Below are 17,049 nucleotides of genomic sequence, written 5' to 3'. Positions count from 1 at the left end.
TACATCGCATAATAATTAAAAACAAGGTGAATAATTTCTTGAATTTATTTTCCAGATACGAAGGTCGAGTATACCATTACAGAATCAACGAAGATGGCGAAGGAAAAGTCTATGTGACGGCCGAAAGCAAATTCAGCACCCTTGCCGAACTGGTTCATCATCATTCCATGATGTCCGACGGACTTATAACGCAACTGCTCTACCCTGCCCCCAAACACAACAAGCCCACGGTTTTCCCTCTCAGTCCCGAACCAGACGAGTGGGAAATTAACAGAACCGATATCGTGATGAGGCACAAACTAGGAGGAGGACAGTACGGAGACGTCTACGAAGCTGTATGGAAAAGGTACAATATGACGGTGGCTGTTAAAACGTTGAAAGAAGACACGATGGCCCTGAAGGATTTCCTGGAGGAAGCGGCCATAATGAAGGAAATGAAACATCCGAACTTGGTCCAACTGATGGGCGTCTGTACGAGAGAGCCACCCTTCTACATCATCACCGAATTCATGAGCAAGGGCAATCTACTGGACTACCTGAGGAACGGCAACAAGGAAAACATAAACGCCGTGGTACTTATGTATATAGCGACACAGATTGCTAGCGGTATGAGCTACCTGGAGAGTAGAAGTTTCATACATCGGGATCTGGCCGCTAGGAATTGCCTAGTGGGGGAGAATCATCTGGTCAAAGTGGCCGATTTCGGGCTGGCCAGACTGATGCGCGACGACACCTACACGGCACACGCGGGCGCCAAGTTCCCGATCAAGTGGACGGCGCCGGAGGGTTTGGCCTACAACAAGTTCTCGACCAAGTCTGACGTGTGGGCGTTCGGAATCTTGCTGTGGGAGATCGCGACCTACGGGATGTCCCCGTATCCTGGCGTCGATTTGACCGACGTGTATCACATGCTGGAGAAGGGATACAGGATGGAATGTCCGCCCGGATGTCCGCCCAAAATATACGAGCTGATGAGGCAGTGCTGGCAGTGGCATGCGCACGAGAGACCGACGTTCGCCGAGATTCATCACGCGTTGGAGAATATGTTTCAGGAGTCCAGCATTACAGAAGGTAAAGATAAATAAGATATAAAATACGCACAGTTGAATTACAAGTTGATCACCCGATATTTAACCGGAAGAAAATATCAATGATAAAAATGTCGCTGGTTATCATAACATTCTACTACCTTGAAATAAATCTTCCGCTGATTCTTCCGTGTAATATCTTTCTCCTGAAAAAGACGTGTGTATAGAATCAGATTTTGTTAGAATGAAATTTTGTTTTCTCTCTCCCCACCATATTTCACTATCCCAGAGGAGCCCAATTTTGATCGAAAACGAAACCTCCAAGTCCTGTATTTTTCAAATTATACTGCACACTCTGTGTTGATTTTTGAACTCCTGTTGCTACAAACCCATAATTTTTTCCAGTTTTAATTTTTATGTTATCCCGAGTAATGCTTCTGTAACATGCAACCTTTAATTCTAAGCCAACTGCTCCAGCTTGGAAGATTATGACACTTCTTGCCCAAAGAAGTATTCAAAATTAATATTTCTCCCTACTTCAACTGACTGAACTAAAAAAAATTTACAACATCAGTTAGGCGAGTGACAGCGCATTTAATAAGGAATCTAAAATGGTATAACCCGTGGACAAGAAGCAGTATATTTTGAATATGATATGTGTTTGATACAGTACGTGCGTGAAGTTGGCCCAGCACTTTTCTTTTTTCGAAAAAATGTGATGAATCGTGCTAAGTTTGCGCTGCTTTGTGCCGTGGAGATATTTTTTCAATTCCATACGGTTCTCAAGATATTCTACCAAATTTATGGAATGGGCCAGCCCAGCACTGTTAGAAATAATGGATTCTTATGCCTGAAATAGATTGTGCTATACATGTACTGAGTTGTGCCGTTCGAATTTTTGCGAAATTTCCTCTCATTTCCCAGAAAACCGAGAATGAAAAAAAAGTTAGCCCAGCACTTTTGTTTTTTGTTCCTTAAAATGAGTGGAAGAATTTGTGCTACATTTGTGCTGACTTGTGCCGTGAAAATTTTTTGGAAAATCGCGAAATCGAGAAGAAAGCATACCCAGCACTTTTTCTTTTTTTTTCTAAAATCGAGAAGTGCTGGGCCAACGTTGAAAGGAGTCCTGGGCTCGATTTTCCAATGGTGGATGATATATTCATTTGTCCTGAAGATATAACCAAATTTTGATATTTTGTCGATTTCTAAAATATGCCATAACTTTATTTTCGAAAATATCTAAAAATGACTAAAATCTTTGTAGAGGCACTTTTTACTCGGATACGATATTATATTCGATTTTTTTTTTATCTCCTGTACTAAGGGTGGAAAAAAAGTTCTCAAATTGTGTACCATTTTTCTGCAAACAAATTCGACATATTTTTCTATCAGAATTGCCTGTATTCAACAGCATAACGAGGAAAATGTCTCTGATGGCGTGTCTGACTCTCTGCTCTAAATATGCGCTAAATTTATGACTGGAGTCACGAAAAAATCAAAACGATTGAGGTCTGGTGATCTTGCTTGCCAGGCAATAAAAAGAAAGAAAAGTTTCTTTTTGAAATAATCTAGAGCTGAAAATGTATGAAAATTCATCTCATTGTATAACCTATACTATTACAATGTATTGAAGTAATCTTACACTTCATTCATAGAATACCGAATGTAAGAGAGACTTTACAGTTAGAGATTATTTCACTTTATGCTGATTTTGCCTCGAAGAAGTAAGTAATATATCGACATTATTTGTTAATGAAAATGTAATTTTTTGTATGGTATATTTAAAAAAGAATGCATTCGTGTTTAAAATAACGAAGTTCTTTTTTCACCCTTAGTGCAGGAGATAAAAAAAAAATTAATATTGCATCATATTCCCCAAGTAAAAAAGTGTAGATTGTTTTTGTCGTTTTTAGATATTTTCGAAAATGGAGAAGTTATTGCACATTTTCTACATCGACAAAATATCAAAATTTGGATATATCTTCAAGACAAATGAAGATCAAGCAATTTGAGATACCCTGTACCGATTTCGGGGCATTTGTTTGAATTTCAAAAACCATTTAGATTTTTCACTTTTTCGGATATCGAAATTTAAATTCCGGAAAAGGAACAACATATTGGAAACTTATTTCATCTAATATTTTAATTGTTAATGAAAACTGTAGACGGACAATTCGTGCTACAACAAGAAATTAAATCCCAAGGCCATATTAAATGTCTGCATTCCATGAAGACTAAGAATTTTCATTTGAAACAATTTTTGATACAGGCTCTTCTCAAGGAGTTATTTTAGTGGATCTTCTAAATGGCTCAACCTTGATAAATAAACATTACCCGGAATGCTGAGGGAATAGGGAGAGCACATGAAAATTATTTCGAAATTTTGCTCCTTCTTTCAAATTTTTTTCTTCAGTCTCTGGGTCAGTGTTAGGATTTGCATGTCACTAAGCGGTGTACTCTCACCATTAATCTATGAATTTCTGTTTAGCATTTGGATAACTTTTCCATTGGAATGAATAAGGTACATTAGATTTTTTCAGAGGTAGAAAAACAACTGCAGGGAAACGAGATCGCTGTCCATACTGGAACTCCCCACCTGTCCTATAAAAAATCGCATTCAGGAAGCACAGGAAATATTCATAGTTTAGTTGGATTAATTGATCAATGTAGTGGTGAGTTGAAAACAGAAATTTAAATCTTTTTTAGTTTCAGGAGCCTAACTGGTAATCCGGATTTGTTTTATTTTTTATTTTTCTTGAATCATCTTAGCATTGATTCTAGCCGATATCTGTCTATTTATTGGAAATAATTCAACCAATCTTGAAGGATACCTTCGAAGCGAGGAATACTGTGTAGCTTCATTGAATCGAAAATATTCCTGTTGGTACTTGCTAGTAATTCTCTGTTTCATTCAGAAAAATTTTCAATATTGTTTCCGCTACTCAATTTTCGTTGTTTTTATTACATGTCCTTCATCACATGACGTTTGATCTGTCCCTTTATGCATTTCATGGCAATGATCGCGGAATCGGATGTTTCCCATTCCCCCAGGTATCGCATAATAGTCCAGTCACGTTAATATAAAATAGGGTAAATCTCTGAATGGAAGATAATATGCTGGAAACTCGCATATTATCGAGATTATCTCGGTTTCAAAGGCTCCAACGATGTTAATATCTAATAGTATTGTATAGCATGGAATTTGCGACAAATTTTGTCTGAGACCTTTTATCATATAGAGGCAAGATCGGTCTCGTCGACTAAAACCTTGTATTACCTTATTACATATATATCATTTCTTCAAATTCGAATTTGATATTCCTATATCATTCACCTTTCGAATTCTACCTCAAAGGTAAAACTGCTTTACAATAGAATCTTGTGTGTGGGGTGAATAATTTGAAAATTTTCTAATTTGCCTTACGCATCACTTTTTCCAAAATAATTAATAAATTATGGTTAACTTAGAATATCTCTATCACGTAGAACGCGTTGGAGAAATCAAAAATTGTGATGAAATTGCAATTCCGCCAGTGCCGTGGAATTTGGGAGGCAGTAAGCTGTGGCCTGTCGCTGTCGTTACGTCACATTTGACATAATTCAGTACCTACTCTTCATTTCAAATAAAACGCACTAACTCTAGAGAGCTACTTCATATATGTGACTTCGGTTGAACATCAATAATGTGAGTTTAACGTCTATACGGCTATGGAAGATTGGCGGAAATCTGTAGTTCCGAATGTAATACCATAAAGAGCGTGCCGACATTCATTTATGCGGCATTGTTGGTTGAGTTATGCGATACTGACGAGCTCAAATAAGTGCCAAACCTTCGATGTCGGCAAGTTTTCTGTGTTATTCTCGGAATGTAGGTTTTTGCCAGTCCAAATGTTTTAATCAAAAATCAATATTTAATCTCAGGTTTCTATGGTTGAAATATTTCCAAGTGGTAACGGTACACCCCGTACAATATCTATGATTCTGTATCTTTTAATTCGTTTACTCGTCCTGAGTTTGTAGTTTATGATGTATTTTGAACAATTCGCAACGAAATACTAACGAGTTCTTCTATTGATAGATAACATCATGACAACCAAATTATCTACATTCACTGGTGGTTCAAAAAATAATTTAGTACAAATGAGACGAACAACGAATAAAAAGGGAAAAACAGCGCCAGCCCCTCCGAAGAGAACGAGGTAGGTTTTATCTAACCAGAGGTAATGTGGAAGTTATTCTTCATACTGAATTGATGTGGTTGTAGCGTGAGTATTCTGTAGAAAGGAATCCATGGGCCTCATTCGAGAATTTAGTGTTAACAGTAGTTATATTAATTTAAAACATTTTTATACTTTGAATTTTTCTCAAAAGTTTGTGCTGATTTTTCCTGTCGTGTTTCAGGATATACCAGTTTTGTTTGTAATCCTCACCAGCTATGCATTTAAGTACGATAAGCGTCTTACTCTTTGACTTGTACATATAACAATATATGAACTTCACAACGAATAACTGTTGATTCCTCAAGCATTTTGCATTTTTCTTGACTGGCTTACGTTTTTGAGATTCAGGTGTTCGAACTACAGGAATGAGCTTTTGGCTTTTGTATACAGATTTCCACTATTGATAGCTAGTTTTTGGCACCTTTTTTATGGAGGTTGGTGGAGATTCCAAGGAAAGGTTTTTTCTCTATTATTTCAGACTCCACTGAAAAAGTTATGACAGGAGCGCTGATGAATCTGCCAGGAAAATATTTGCACTAAAATAAATTGACGAGTTATGTGAAAATCTTCACGATACGTAAAGAGAATTTCAAATTGCTTAATAGGAATTTTTTCGGAACACTGAACAAATTTTCTAAAAATATGAAAGATATTGCTGAATTATTGTAATGGCCACTTCGCATGAAACACCCCGTATCTAGGTTAACTTATAAGGTGGTGTTTTTTCTTCTGAAGCGTAGTACACCTAGTTACCTGTATCTTATGTCAGTATTGTTGTTTTAATACTACTCAGTATATGAATAAGTCAAAGACCTAACATTTATGTTATCCATTTTTAACGTGACTATGACAATATGATAAGCCGTTAACGCAATATGTTATTGAAAACAGATTATAAGTAACTCAATTGTGAACAGCTCTTAGCTACTGTGTTTCGATGATGTTGCTTTATTTTTCCTTTCGATCTTTCTGTAACAGTAATGGGGCGAGTTGATCGTAGGAGTGTGTTCCATTTCATCCATTTATTCTAGAACAAAGTGTGACGCCTTTTTATACCTCATTTGCAGCTTGCTATCTTCTTGCAGTTCATTCCGTGACAGTACCGTTGAGGATCATGCAGGACAGCTTGAAGCGGCAGGAGATGAAGGAACATGTGATTTAAATGGTATATTGAATAAAAAGAGATATAAAGGTATTTTTTTTTCTCAAGTTTTCCGCATGTAGACATCATTGACTACTAACCGGTATGTGGAAAACTTTGTTGAATAACTTGAAATTTAACCGCAGTAGATATTGCATTGGAAAAGTTTTTGTTCGCATGAAAATAAGTTTCTAACCATAAAAAAAAATATTTAGTTACCACTTGTATCCGCCATATCACAATATACAGACATATCGATATTTTATTCCAGAGGAACAAAGAACAAATTGAGAACCGTTTCGCTTCAACTCTTAGCGTAACATCCCCAACCCCTATAAAGGCATGTTCCCAAACTAAGATTGAAAAGGTCTAGATCATTAAAATGCCAGGTGTAAAACTGCTTTATTCTAGGGAAAATCGATATTTAATTAAGATTAGTTCTAGATTTATTATTTCCAAAACAAACCTCTGGTACGACCAGGATACTGTGATACATTTATAGTAAATGAACACGCTAACGGATAACTGAAAAAATTATTTGATATCTTTATAGGGTTTTTCAACAAGAACTTTGTTTTTCACTATGGCCCCACTGGAACTACATGAAAGTTTTGACATTTGGTTTTTGACAAACTTGGGCAATTGTTACAATGAATTACATTTCACTCAAAAATCGTTTCGAAATAATAAAAATTCACTATGAAAATGGTGGATCTGTTAAAGTTTTACAGATCGGTCAACATAATCGAGAGATGTTAACAACTAAATTTTGGCCTATTGTTGAAGATATGGATATCACAAATATGTGGTTTCAACAAGACGGTGCCACAAGTCACACATCTACCGAAACAATGGATTTATTGCAAATCAAATTTTCTGATCGCATAATTTCACGCTAACTAGATCATGCGATTTAACACCGCTGTAACCGTGGTCGTGGTGGACATTTATAAGATTTGTGTTTAATTAAGGAACTTTCATAATCTCTCGGTGAGTTGTTTGGATTAAATCTATAATTTAAGCTTTTGATGATCTTTTCGAACACGTTCTATTCTGTTAATGTACTTCTGGTAGTGAGGGTTCCAGATTTTGGTGGCGTTCTTGAAATTTTTGGTGATTCTTAAAACAAAACCCGAACAAATCCCGAAACTCCTTTTAACCACCGCATCTATATGAAATTTGAAAGACAATTTTTTATCCAATAAAACCCCGAGATCTCTAACAATATCTACTATTTCCAACTCGAGCCCGTCAAGAAAAAAAGACGATTTGATACCATTTAGGCTCCTTGTGAAGTGATATGCTGAAATTTTTTCACATTCTACGTAAAATATCTCTCTGAGCAAAAAACGAATAAAGGATTAAGGTCTTCCTGGACGGCAACAACATCACCAATATCAACAATTTTCTTGTAAATTTTCAAATCATCGGCATATAAGCTATGAAAGGTATTGAGAAAGCATTCACAGACATCATTGAAATAAATTTGAAAAACAATGGTCCAAGATGTGAACCCTGCGGGACTCCTGACATGACGACCACCAACTCAGATGATTGACCATTAACGACCACGTACTGTCTTCTCCCCTCCTGGCTTGATGCGATCCACTGAAGAAGTTATCCCCAGTGACCCCAAAATCCTCCAGTATTGATATTAAAGTTCCATGGTGCACCTTATCGAAAGGCTTTGCCATATCTGTGTAAACAGCTTCCACTTGAAAACCATCATCCATTGACTTTGATAGGTAATCAACATATGGCGACGAATTGGTCAATACTGAACGACCACTGAAGAAACCATGTTGATCCCTGGAAATCCTTCTATTCGACAAATGAAAGAGTGGTTTCGGCGATAATCATTCACTGCGATACACTAAACATCAAAATATTAGTGTTTGTTTTTTTAATAACAATTAAGGTGAACATAGTTCATTAATTGTCAAAAGGAAGTGAAATAATTTCTTAATTTTTCAAAAATAACGTGAACCGTACAGCAAATCCATAATCGAAATTCCAGAATAAATGCGTGAAAATTTACACAGCATGCTGAAGGGAAAACAAACGTTGTTTGAAATTTATATGTGAATATTTCGAAATGAATGGATTGAATGAAAAAAATTAAAAAGAATAGAAAGGCCTATCAAAGGAGGTATCACTTACCTCATCTTCCCTCTTCTTGGGGCTGTAACACTCAAGTGTTGAAGCGATACTGTTTTGAATTTCCCACTCTACACAGGGTGAGTCCTTCGACTCGTACAAATATTTTAATAGTAGATTTCTAGAAGCTTTCCTTTACCATTTTTTCGATTGGGCCCTAATAAAAATATATAGTAATTCTAAATTTTCCTAGTGAGCTGAGTCACACATGGAAAAACAAAATAACCTTCAGAATAACTTGCTGAATCTGTGTCCCTACACATATGTGAATCTTATGCAAAGAGTTGCATTGGGACAAAATAACCAATTTTCCGAATTACACATATACTCCTTAATTTTTGACCATCAAATTGCTCGAAAACGGCGCATTATACGAATAAATGTGAAAAATATTTTACTTCTATTTTACAGAACTTTCAATTATTCATTAGATAGCGTCCAACTTGTTTCAAAGGTTGGGTTCTTTGAACTTTTGGCATTTTTATGGTACTTAAAAACTTGGGTGATATTTTGTGTTCGAAAAAGATTAATCAAATAAATGATCATGATGTTCGAAAATTGAAAAGTATCTGTGAAATTTGATAAATTGGATATTTTTGGCTGAATAAAAGATCCACATATGTGTAGTCTCATTGATTTAGCTTGTTAGTCTGAAGGGAATCATGTTTCTCCAGGGGTGACATTGCTCATTACGAAAACTTGAAATGGCTATATCTTTTTGGCAGTGCCGATTCGGAAAAATGGTATAGGAAAAATGTATTTCTTTAGACCTCAAGAATCTACTGTTAAAATATTTGTACGAGTCAAAGACTCAGCCTGTATATGTATACAATTCCGGAATCAGTATGAAATAACTATACTTTTTCTTTCGATATTTTCAGAAACAAGAACTTTTCTGGTTGCCTTATGGTTTATTGGAATAAAAGCACTTCTATAAATCCCATGAAAAATTTAATCATCAAAACGATGTTTTGATAATTACTTTTTGCTTGATATCACCATGATCTCGCTTCTGAATTAACTTTCTGGGAGGGCATTTTTGCTATACGATGGAAACATTTCAAGGGTGAAGAACCCATATACAGTGTGTCCCGGGAGTAACTGAACATACTCTTATCAGAGATAGAGTAGGACTTGCTGAGTGGGGATTTTAAAGTTAGTCCTGATACATCCTGTATAAGGATATCATGAAATTGAAAATTTATCGAAACATATTCTGTACATAGAAGATGTGACCAGACATCTTATTTTAGGCTGTAGAATTTTACTTCGCAAGGATGCCTGGCTGTTACTAAAGTAATCATCTGCAATCAACTGCAGATAATCAATCTTCGAATTGAAATTGTTCATCGGTGAAATTTGTTTGATTTCCTTTTAATAATTCTTATATCACAAGTAGTGATACTTTCACTCCACAATTAACCAAAAATATAATGTTATTTCATTTATTATTATCTATAGTATATCCAAATCCAAGAGGCCAGCGGTAAACATTACCGCATGCAGTGATCACGCGTCAAGAACGTGATAACGCAGAGGTGTACTAATAAATTGAATTCCGAGAGCGTTATATTTTAAAACTTTTTGAGTGTTCCAGTTCCGGTGAAAAATATGTATGCTTATCTACGAGTCTCAGTAATGAACAATTAATCTAAAGTTCTCACTTTAATAAATACTATGTATATAAATGTGTAACAATATTTTTTTTGCAAAAGTGACTACCCCGTAGTGTCGTCAGAAGATGCAGAACTTTCCTCTAAGTTGACGATGACTGTTGTTATATCATCCATAATATTATCCAGTTTCCACATGTCTACCTCAACTTTTTGTTTGACATGTTTCACGCACTTTCTCCATCTTTCGGAAGTAACCCGTGAGAGAGCCTCTTGAAAAAGATTTTGGACGTCAGCCATTTTAAATGTGGTGTTTTTATTTGCCACAAAATTCTTGACATCGGCCCAAATCAATTCAATAGGGTTCAGTTCGCAGTGGTAGGGCGGTAATCTAAGTACAGTAATATTTTGGGCCTTTGCGGTTTCATCCACGATGTATTTTTCAAAGTTTTCTTTGTTCTGCCTGACTATCTGCAACTATTGCGCTTTTATGAGGTCAGGGGGGAAATCCATATTTTTCTCCCTCAACCATTGTTGGATATCACTCTTTCTGAATTGTGAATTTGGAATTTTTTCCATTTTCCTTGAATTGTAAGGAGCATTATCTAAAACTACTATAGAATTTTCCTCCAATTTAGGAAGTATACCCTCGACCACTTTTCGAAGGACTGACCATCCATTTCTTCATGGTAGTCACCAGTTTTTTTGGATTGGAAAGTCCAGAGTCCTCCAGTTAAAAAACCAGTGTCACTGCCAATATGACACACTATAATTCTTTGCCCTTTGCCTGGAAAAATATATTCACTTCATTTGAAAAAGAATGTTGAAATTGTTTTCCACCTAAAAGGTACTTACATCAAGTTTCACAAAACTTTGATTGCTCGATCAACGATTTGGCATTCGATTTCCCGAAGGAAATCATTGAAACTTTCATATTTCCGAATATATTGGAGGAGTAGCAGTTGAGAATCATCAAATGGGGGTGTATAGATAATTATTTGGTGCAAGAATGATATTCAGAATGCTTATGACTAACTTATCGACTGAAAACTAATTGACGTTCATCCGTCAATCGATCGTTGATTCTCTGATCAAGCTTTATGAAACCGAGGGTTAAACTCAAAATTCAAGACCTATCCAGACGGATTTTTAATCCAGTAGATAATCCAGCAAGTAACGCTTGCCGAGAAGATGTAACTGTTTTATCGGTCCACACTTTGGATTTAGTATGACCGGCATTTACCCAAGTTTCATCCAAGCAGTAAATCTTCCTGTTTTCATCACGGAAGGTCCTAATTTTCGTGAGATAGTTTCTTCTCCAACATTTAATGTCGTCACGGTTCATTAAAAAACTGTTGCGTTTGCAACGTCCATATTTGAAATTAAGTTTTTTCAATATAATAGAGAAGGTACTCTTCTTAAAATTTGGCAGGTTCGAGTCTTCATTAACTATTTTTAATACTTTCTCTATAGTCGGGTGTTCATTTCTGAAGAACTTTTCGCCGTATTACATTTTTATCGAAATCTGATAAGGACTCCCATTTGGTGGTCCGATTTTGATTTGTTGCCGGCTGTGATAGAACACCGGAATTTATGTATTCGGAAATAATTCTCCTAACACTTCGAGCTCCAATGCCAAGTCTCTCAGCAACTCGGAGTTCTACGTCCTTTAAACACATTCCTGCATTTTGAATAATCTCAATTTTATAAGTATTCAAAATCATATCTTTTATCTCGGCACTGAAGTGTCGTTTCAGACGTCTCTTTTTTGGAGGACTTAAGTCAACACGCGATTCCTCAGCAGTATCAGTACTTGACATTATCTTAAATGCTTGTAACTTGAATAACTTGCTACAACTATAAACCAATTTACGAAAGAAAAAGCAATGAATGATCTCTGCAGTTCTGCACAACAATTCGCATACAATCAATGAATCAAACGTAATGCGGTTCTGCATTACTCCCACCTGCAAACATGGCGTTCCTGAAGCTTTGACCAATAAGAGGAGTACCTTAAATAATATCACGCGTTAGTCAGTTTGTTTACGCTGGCCTCTCGGATTTGGATAGACTATAGTATTAATGAATTAATGATTAATTGCATACTAATGGTTATTTAGACATTAGCAACTGAGTATCCTACATTCATAGCACATTTACAAATAAAAAAAAACCATTAAGCAACATTAAACTGAAGAATATGTATATAAAAATGAATTCTAAAGATTCGAATAGTTTTTGAAATGCAATGCTCCAGGGATAATTTCTGGCCATCAAGCTTGAACTTGGGCCAAAATACCCATTAGAGTACGAATTCGTATTAGGTTCAGGCTTGAACCGAGATTTCAAAACCCGGCCTTAGTCCTCGACTCTACAGTTGTTGTCGAATACGTCTAACTTTGGATAAACCTTCCTGTTGAACGATGCTTGAGATCTTCGTGCCAGATTTTAGAAGCGGCCAAATTTTCATCACTAAAACATTCGCTTGAATTTTCGGGTTGAGATTATAGCACTTTCGAACTGATTCTTTATATTCTCGATTCAGGTATAACCAAAGATCTTCAAAACCTGGCAGCTAGTGCGAAAGGAGACAGCGAAAGCGACTTGCAAGACCAAACACCTGATACCGATGATTCGGGAGCTCATTCTTATCCAGAAATATCAATGGCTAGTAGCTTGGGTGGAGGGGCCATAACAGGCTCTTTCAAAAGAGCTCCCATCATGGGCAATAGGGCAGTAGGACAGAGGACCGGAAAAAAAACGAAAACTAAAGAAACGCCACCTGTAAGTAAATTCTAGAAATTCAAAGATGGAGTTTGAGTTCTAAGGTTCAATTTTCAGGTTCACGTAGCTGCTCTAGAAGTTCAGAATGTCCGAAAAGCGATCAGTCGGTATGGAACCCTTCCTAAGGGAGCCAGAATTGGTGCTTACCTAGAGTCCCTACGGCAAAGCGGAATGTCGAAGAACGACGAATCCCAAACCAACAATTCTCAACCGGCAACGGAACAAGAAACAACCCCTAAAAGTCTTTCACCTAAAACTAGTATCAGAAATCAACCCCAAATGATCAGAAGTAACTCGTCGAGTGGAGTTACCTCTTTTCACGCTCCCCATCCACCTAGTTCTCCAACTTCTGGTAAATTATCACGAAATCGGAATTTAAATAGGAATAACACAACAGGAGACGTGAGGAACAGTTTGAGGACGTTTAGAGGTTCACAAGATAATAATTTTAGAGGTGAGTTATTATCTATTTAGATCGCATATGTTTCGCTGTTGTGACATAGATATATGGAATGGCCTTTGCAATGCTACGAACGAATTTGTTGTCGTTCGCAAATTTGCTCTGTCTGCGCGAGACTAAAGAGGTGGCGTTACATGGATAAATTTATACAGTGTGGTCCAACGAATTTTCCAGCTTTAAAATGAAAAAGTGGGAAATCGCTCGTACCCATCAATTTCTGATTCGAGGGGGAACAACTTTTCCGCTCTTTGCATGCCCGTAACACAACCACTCTATTTTGAATAGGGATGAGGGATGTTGCGATACCTCATGTTGAAGATCTTAACGAATACTATCTGATCCTGAAATTTCGCTTCAAATTTTCCATCGATTACGAAATGGTAAAATAGTGGAATAGTGTTAACTTTTTGATTAGTTCATTAAATGCTGGAAATGGACACCATTCACTTCCATGTAGTGATATAAGTTTTGCTGAAAATGTCCACGTACATAACTTAAGTTTTCTGGTTGTTCGCAAATTTCCGAGTTCGCAAATCATCCAGTGACCCAGGTTGAGTGAATCTTGGATTTCAGGTGATAGAAAAAAGTCCAGTGGGGCCAGATCAGGTGATCTGCGTGGCCACTCAATATGTCCCCTTTTTCCAATATAGGCGTGAGAAAAATTTCCATCTAAAAACTGAGTCACTGGTTGAACGAAATGAGGTGGTGCGCCATCTCGTTGGAAAATGATCATTTGATGGTTCTCTGCACTCTCCAATACTTGCACGAGTGCTGGATAAATAGCGTTTCTCAAAAGATCTAAATAATTTTAGCCAGTGACATTTCCGGGTATAAAAAAGGGCCGATTATGTGATTTTCATAAATTCCCGTCTAACATTCAATTTTTGGGGAAGCTGAGTATGCACCTCACGAAATAATCTTGTATTTCCATCTGACCAATACCGAAAGTTATGCCGGTTTACAATGCCCTTAAGGTAAAATGAATACTCATACGAAAAACAGATATCGAACATGTAGTTTTGATTACCGTTAATCCTCTCACTGACCATTTCACAGACCTGGAGTCTGCGATCGGCATCATCCTAATTCATTTCCTGAAACAATCGTATCTTATAAGGATAAAATTTCTGTTGTAAGGATTCTCATTATTGTTGTGCGTGAAACACCAGATATATCGGACAATTTCCTAGTACTAAAGGTCGGATTGCTACATAACCTGAGACAACTACGTCTCTCGCTTCGTCTCTTTCATGCACCCTCTTTTTGTTTCCGACTGAACCAGTAGCGTCCAATTTGGCATCCAATTGCACAACGTAAGCAGCGGATATATTTTTTCCAGGATGTAGTTCGTTAAATAAAGCCGCTGTTGTCGTTATTTCTTAGAAAAAATAAATAATTTCCACTCTTTCTTCTACAGAATACACCATTTTAATTTCCCTACAAATTTACAATTGCTTTGAATCTGTAACGTTCTTGAAAATTCACGATCAAATACATGGACCGTCTACTTTTTTGGACAAAAAATTTACGACATAACTACTAAATACCTTTGAAATGTGTCTGATACGAATCATATTCTCGAGATAAATTTCACATTGCTTCTTTCCCTATTTTCGCTGTTATTTCATTATCGATGGTATTTTGAAGCAACATTTTAGGGTCAGATAGTACTCGATAAGATCTTCGACATGAAGTATCGCAACACCACTCATCTCTTTTCAAAATCAAGGGTTTGTGCTCACCCCGTTAGGGAGTTGCAGCTACCGGGATGCAAAGATCTGAAAAGTTGTTCTCCCCGAATCAGCAATTGACGGTGCGAGCGATTTTGCACATTTTCATTTTAAACTTGGAAAATCGTTGGATTCGTTGGACCACCCAGTACACTTTTTCATCTTTTCGCATTGAAAAGTGATGTGACAACAATGTCCTAGTCAACTTCCTTAATTAATTGTAATTGGTGACACTAAACACATATCTCACTCCAGTCTCTGGACAACAAGAAATGTTTATTTTCCATTCCATGTATTTATGTTTCAAGGTTTCGGTAAATTAAGCATCTTGTTCTCAAAGGGAGAACCTCGAGAGATGGGACATGGGCGTGAAATAATGGGCTTTTTTGCTAAAGCCTTGAATGCTACAGTATTTCTGTGTGTGTATGTAACGCTATGTATCTGTATATAGGATTTAAAACCTACACAAGATTCAATTGGTTTAATGGCTCCATTAGTGAGCCATTGGGACTATCCGAACTCTACGTTTGGTGGAAAAAATAGGTTCTGAAAAGGGGTGGTTTTATAGTTTTTCTCTATATTTCCCCTGAAAATTCGAATATCGAGTATGCATCGAACTGAAGTTTGAAGTACAGAATTGACTTCTGCACGACCATATGAGTAGTGACAATATCTTTAAATTGGCTCAACGTTGAGTGTCCTCTGGATGCGGGTTGAGCCAAAATTACGCATTTGGTATCATTCATTAGACGCAGAATTAAATGCTCTGCAACTGCAACATCGAAATAACTATCGAAACGCAACATAGGACGAACTCGAAAGAGCACTAAGTGAGTCGAATATACAGGGTGAGTATTTGACTCGTACAAATATTTCAACAGTTTACTCTTGAGGTCAAAAGAAACACTTTTTCTCTAACGAACGGTTTTATCGAATGAAATGAATTTTGGAATATAGTTTTTCATTTATTTGACGAATCTTTTTCGAACACATGATATCACCCACCTCTTGAATTTATTGTTGCAGGAGGGAGCCCTTCAAGATCAATTCAACCAACACTAGCCGACCTTGAGTTTCCACCACCCCCTACTGATTTGCCGCCACCTCCTGAAGAATTTGATAGTTCCGTAGATGTAGATTTCACAACCACAGTTATGACTTCCTCGATAGAGATGAAGAAGAAAATCATACCCATATCACCTCTCACCACTAAGAAAATCAATAGAACCATAGATAAAACGGAATCTTCCTTCATCAATAACTCTCAAGCTACAGGCAGCAGTAGGTTCGGTATTAGTTTGAAAAGAAGAGAGAAGGATAATGGTGGGCAGCGTTCTAGTCTTAACAGTCCTAGCCAAGAAGTCAGGAGTCCTCTCGGTGAAGTAGCTCCGAATTTTCCTTCCCTCAATTCGCCAATGGAATCTTTGCCACCGCCACCAAGTTTCCCAGAACAAGGTTTGTATTTATCTATTCATACACTGCACTGACTGAGGGAAAACGATGAGGAGAAAGAATTATACGCGGAGTAGCAACACTCATTTCTAATTAAATTTTTTCAAGTCATAAATCGAAAAAAGTTATGTCTTGTTCAATTTGAATTTGATTTTCTTTCTCTGCAATTCTCATTCACCCTTAGACTATATCGATATGGAGAATCGCTGTGGACGGTTGCGATAATTCAGTGCACAAGAAAGAGAAACTTCAAATTCAGTCGAACAGTGCAAGAATGAAAAGTTATGCGCATTATGATCCAGTGTTGAACTAAAACAGATCATCTCTCCCCATAGAGATAATCGGAGGTGGTGATTGTGGGGAGTCTGTGCAATGTGCGTGTGTCGTCTCGGCACTTTTCGATTTTCATTGTGCTAGGCTTATGCTGCTTTGTGCCTCTGAAATTTTGTCATTTTTCCATACGG

At 36.9% G+C, this 17,049-nt stretch overlaps 1 protein-coding gene across 7 annotated transcripts in view; it reads left to right on the top strand.

Moving 5' to 3' along the window:
• The window catches only part of LOC123323017 (tyrosine-protein kinase Abl), a 49,823-nt gene that overhangs the window by 26,242 nt on the left and 6,532 nt on the right, over positions 1 to 17,049 (top strand). For 4 of the 7 annotated variants that reach the window (XM_044911197.1, XM_044911192.1, XR_006539241.1 and 1 more), the window contains exons 4-10: positions 56 to 1,071; positions 3,569 to 3,700; positions 5,107 to 5,227; positions 6,316 to 6,440; positions 12,705 to 12,943; positions 13,001 to 13,397; positions 16,160 to 16,588. In XM_044911197.1, coding sequence (XP_044767132.1) covers positions 56 to 1,071; positions 3,569 to 3,700; positions 5,107 to 5,227; positions 6,316 to 6,440; positions 12,705 to 12,943; positions 13,001 to 13,397; positions 16,160 to 16,588 — 2,459 coding nt within the window. The remainder of the gene's footprint in view (positions 1 to 55; positions 1,072 to 3,568; positions 3,701 to 5,106; positions 5,228 to 6,315; positions 6,441 to 12,704; positions 12,944 to 13,000; positions 13,398 to 16,159; positions 16,589 to 17,049) is intronic. The other 3 variants (XM_044911196.1, XM_044911193.1, XM_044911194.1) reach the window with 3 other exon arrangements.

The sequence above is a fragment of the Coccinella septempunctata genome, chromosome 1, assembly GCF_907165205.1.
Source record: "Coccinella septempunctata chromosome 1, icCocSept1.1, whole genome shotgun sequence".
In the NCBI taxonomy this organism is placed as follows: domain Eukaryota; kingdom Metazoa; phylum Arthropoda; class Insecta; order Coleoptera; family Coccinellidae; genus Coccinella; species Coccinella septempunctata.
The sequence above is the reverse complement of the archived record's forward strand: the minus strand, read 5'-3'. Positions and strand labels throughout refer to the sequence as shown.